Below are 4,532 nucleotides of genomic sequence, written 5' to 3'. Positions count from 1 at the left end.
TCAGGCCATTGCTTTGAGGGTGAAACTTTTTGTTCGGCAACGTTCAATTCCAAGCAATTTCGTCAGGCTGAGGAACAATGAGGATTCAAAATTTGTTCCTCTATCAGTCGTGATGTAGGTTGGTGTGCCAAAACGGACAATCCAGCCGGTGAAAAACGCTGATGCTATTGTGGTTGCTGGCATGTCTGTTACCAGGATAACTTCTGGCCAACATGTATAACGGTCACTGCACGTGAGACAATATTGAAATCCTTGAGATTGCGGAAGCGGTCCGATGAGATCCAAGCGTACATGATCGAATCTTTTTGAAGGAATGGGTATTGACTTAACCCGACTTCCAGCTTGTCTGTTAATTTTAGATCGCTGACAGGCAAGACACTCTCGAGTCCACTTCACACAGTCTTTGTGATGGAAGGCCACACAAATTTGGAACGGATCAGTTTTGATGTAGCTTGAGTTCCAGGGTGTGACAATTTGTGAAAAGTATTGAAAATGATACGAAGATGCGACTGTGAAATATATGGGCGAAGAATTTGAGAATTTGTGTCACAAAAAAGTTTCTTGGAGGAGCCGGGAATTACATCTTCTTGTAGTTCTAGTGACGAGTTTGTACTCAAAATTAATTTCAGTTCAGGACCATCAAGTTGCGAATCGGCTATTTCGTCATAGTCCACTGCAGTAGGAGTACGAATTGTTTCAACTCCAGATAACATATCAGTAGATATATTTTCTGCGCCTTTAATAAAACGGATGTCGGTGCTGAACTGACTGGTGAAATCAAGGTGACGGTGTTGAAGTGGCGAATATTTGTCCCATTTCTGTCGGAAGGCATACCTTAAGGGTTTATGATCAGTGTATATAGTGAATAAACGTGCTTCAAGCATATGTCTAAAATGTTTAATTGACAAATATACCGCGAGCAATTCCCTATCATAAGCGCTGTAACGCGTTTCCCTAGGAGTAAGTTTTTTGAAAAAAATCTGAGAGGTTGCGAATCGTTACCTATCAGTTGGTGCAATGCCCCACCAACGGCGAAATAAGAAGCATCGACGTGAAAGACGAGGACGAGGGGGGGGGGGAAAGAAGCATTGAATTTCGAAGTAACACTTTACAGCTATCGAAAGCTTCCGTAGCGGTTGAGGTCCATTCAATGATTTTGTTTCGAGCTGGACTATCTTTTAACAGATCATATAAGGGTTTTTGAATTGCTGCCGCGTTAGGTAGCTGCCTGCGATAAAAATTTAATAAGCCTAAAAATCGCTTAAACTCTTTGATCGTATTTGGCTTTTGAAAGGTACCCCAAGTATGCATTTTGAAATATTTAATGCGAGACTGTAATTTCGGAGTCTTTTAAAAACTTCTGTAAGATGCTGAATATGCTCTTGTTCTGAATTGCTAAAGACTAAAATATCATCTAAGTACCAATAGCAGAAAGGTAGATCTCGAAATATTTCATCCATAAAACGTTGAAATGCCTGGGCAGCATTACAAAGTCCGAAATTCAGAAAAGGAAACTCGAATAAGCCGAAAGGGGTGGCTATCGCGGTTTTAGGAATATCAGCTTCATTAACTGGGATATGATAGTATGCTCGGACGATATCTAATTTTGAAAATTTTGATTTTCCGTAGAGAGCATGTGCAAAATCATGCAAATAGGGAATGGCATATCTATCTGGGGCGGTTTTTGAATTTAAGAGTCGATAATCTCCAACTGGTCTTAAATTCGAATTTTTAATAACAACGTGTAACGGAGAAGACCAGGGACTTTTTGAAGGACGACATATATCTTTTTCGCACATTATTGAAAATTCGCGCTTAACTGCTTCGAAAACTTTCGGATGTAAGTGACGTGGCTTACAATGTACAGGTGAACCTGTTGTTTCAATGCGATGAACGGTAGAATGTTTAATAGATTTTCTTTCTTGCGAGGGATTAGTAATATCCGAGAATTCTTGTAATACATTTTGAAAAGGCATATTATTAGATATAGTTTTAACTGAGCACTGAGAAGAATTAGCAAAATAGCCGCTCGACTTTAAAGAAGTGTTTGAATCAATGAGACGTTTATTCTTCAGATCAACAAGTAATGCATAATGCGTTTAAAAATCAGCACTAATTATTGGCGAGGCGAGAATGAAATCCCAGCCAAATGAACGACGGAGATTAAATGATAATTTTATATGTTTCGTTCCGTAAGTTTTAATTGGTGAATTATTCGCGGCATTATGCTGCTGCTAGGCGTATATTTATATTTACTGTTAGAAATAGGCAGAACGCAGCATGCGCTTCCCGAATCTATAAGAAAATTTGAGTTTTTATTTTTATCATATATGAATAATCTGTTGCCTAATTTATTAGTCACGGAATCTGCAGGCAAAACAGATGACGTGGCACTTATTCGTTTCCCGAATTAAAAGAACAAGGCTGTTTACATTTTACCGCTTTTTTTCCAGACCGAAAATGATAAAAACAAAATGAACGTTCTTCTGATTTATTTCTTGTCCTTGAGTTTGAACAGCCACGAGAATTTGATCGGCGCCGGTATTGTTGCCGCCGGCATTTTTGCTACTTGTAAGCTGAGCTCTGAAATTTGATTTTGAAGAGCAACAAATGAATTATTTTTTAGATCGGTTTCAGTTTCATTTTGTTTAATGGAATTTGCTGGATGGGGGAAATTTCAAGTATTTTATCAGCTAGTAAAGTCAATTTAACCGACGTTTGATGAGTTACAATTGATAAAATAGATTGTACATCGGGGGGGTAAACGTTGTAGCCATATTTTTTTTAAGAAAATCCTCAGTTACTGAATCGGTAGCAACTTCTCGCATTTGTCGTAGGAGAAGAGAGGGTTTTGGGTCACCTAATTGAAGTTCTGAAAGTAGTTTTCGAATGCGTTTATTTTCAGAATCCAAAAATTCGGTGATGAGACGTTCTTTTAAAGTATCATATTTATTAGTCGCAGGGGTTGAAAATAACAAATCTGATATATGAGATAGCGTTTCTGCATCGATATGTGCAATAAGACTTGCGTATTTAGTTTTATCCCGTGTTATGTTAGATAAAGTAAATGCACTTTCAACTTATAAAAACCAAAGTTTAATATTTGTACGCCAAAAGGGAGGTAATTTAAGTGCAACCTTATCTGCGTGAGTATTTTCAGCGTCATTTGACTGCATATTAAAATGTAATTATGTATATATATATATATATATATATATATAATGAAATTAAATTAATATACAGTATACACTTCGACATAAATTAAGAAAAAAAAATTGAAAAGCCACGGTGGCGTTTTTATGAAACTTCCGATATCCAAAGCGAAACTTGTTATTCCATTTGAAACATGTCCGGCAGTGGACTGATCGTTAAGACAGGGTTCCCAGCAGATCACCGAAGTCAAGCATCACTGGCTACGGTCAGTGTTCGGGTGGGTGACCACTTGGATCAGTCTGCGTAGGGACCAAGGGTGTGCGGTATTGGTCCTCGTTAAACTGTGCTACCGAAGTGCTCGACTTCGCGTGCAGGTCGTTGGGCTACCGAAGCGGGGGTGCCATCCCCTCTGCAGAGGATCTAAATTGTGATGGCATGTCTTCGGATCATCCTCAGGGATGTTTGCCAGACAGTCGCCAATAGCCCATTGTGCAGCTCTAGTGCGACGTAAATGAACTACAAATACAACAACCATTTGAAACATAATCTCCTTAACCCTCTTGGTGGCGCTTGCTTGAAATAGTTTTACTCTTAAAACGTCAAGCATATTTACCAGAAATGTACCTTAAAAGGGCGAGGGTCAGACAAAGGGAATGCCTACCTTTTTTTCTGTTTGCTGTTAAGAGAATTTTTCACACTCTATGTGGTAAGTCTGGGTATTGACAGTTTGATTGATGAAACCCATTAAGTAGTTCACTCTTCAACTACCTTTTTTGAATACTTATGGAAAGCAATGCTTGTTTACAGAATGATTTTACCTTTTTACAACTTATATTTAAATAATAACTGCGTTTCGTTCTCACCTTCCTCACTTATTAAGATTATTAAAACAATATCATTCAAGTTTTTCTTACAGAAAAAAAACCTAGTAATAAATAAAATAAAAAAAAATTAAATTTGAAGACAATATTGTGAAGTTTATGTTTCTTTATTTTTTATTATCAAATTTTTATTCATTTAGTGATTATTATCACTACACATACATAGCGTATATAATTGCTATTAAAATCGTTTAATTCAATATAGTTTTCAATCTTGCACATTGGCAATCTTTTTTCTTTTATTTAATATTTGAACGTCCGGCTGTCACTACTGTGGTGGTTGGTTGTGTACAGGAGATGAATAGATTGAATTTACATTTTAATTAGTATTTATTTTACATTTAAGTATTAAGTATAAAAAGGGAAAATATGAAACAAGAACAGCGCGTCATTCTACAATGGTGGTTAGGATTCTTCTGGCGAATGACAGAGACAGTTACGGATCGTAACTGTCGCGGTTACGATTAAGCTAAGTTCAGTCGCCGCAAGCTAATAAAC

At 37.3% G+C, this 4,532-nt stretch overlaps 1 protein-coding gene across 1 annotated transcript; it reads right to left on the bottom strand.

Moving 5' to 3' along the window:
• LOC139427276 (uncharacterized) lies at positions 1–1,799 on the bottom strand. Its single transcript, XM_071188336.2, has 3 exons — positions 1,423–1,799; positions 614–834; positions 1–509 (listed from the first exon to the last, which is right to left on the bottom strand). The coding sequence occupies exons 1-3, from the start codon at positions 1,797–1,799 to the stop codon at positions 1–3; spliced, it is 1,107 nt and encodes a 368-aa protein (XP_071044437.2).
• Between the last annotated feature and the right edge of the window lie 2,733 nt (positions 1,800–4,532).

This window comes from Parasteatoda tepidariorum, chromosome 12 (genome assembly GCF_982258835.1).
Source record: "Parasteatoda tepidariorum strain Cologne lab strain chromosome 12, Ptep-v5.0, whole genome shotgun sequence".
NCBI lineage: Eukaryota > Metazoa > Arthropoda > Arachnida > Araneae > Theridiidae > Parasteatoda > Parasteatoda tepidariorum.
The sequence above is the reverse complement of the archived record's forward strand: the minus strand, read 5'-3'. Positions and strand labels throughout refer to the sequence as shown.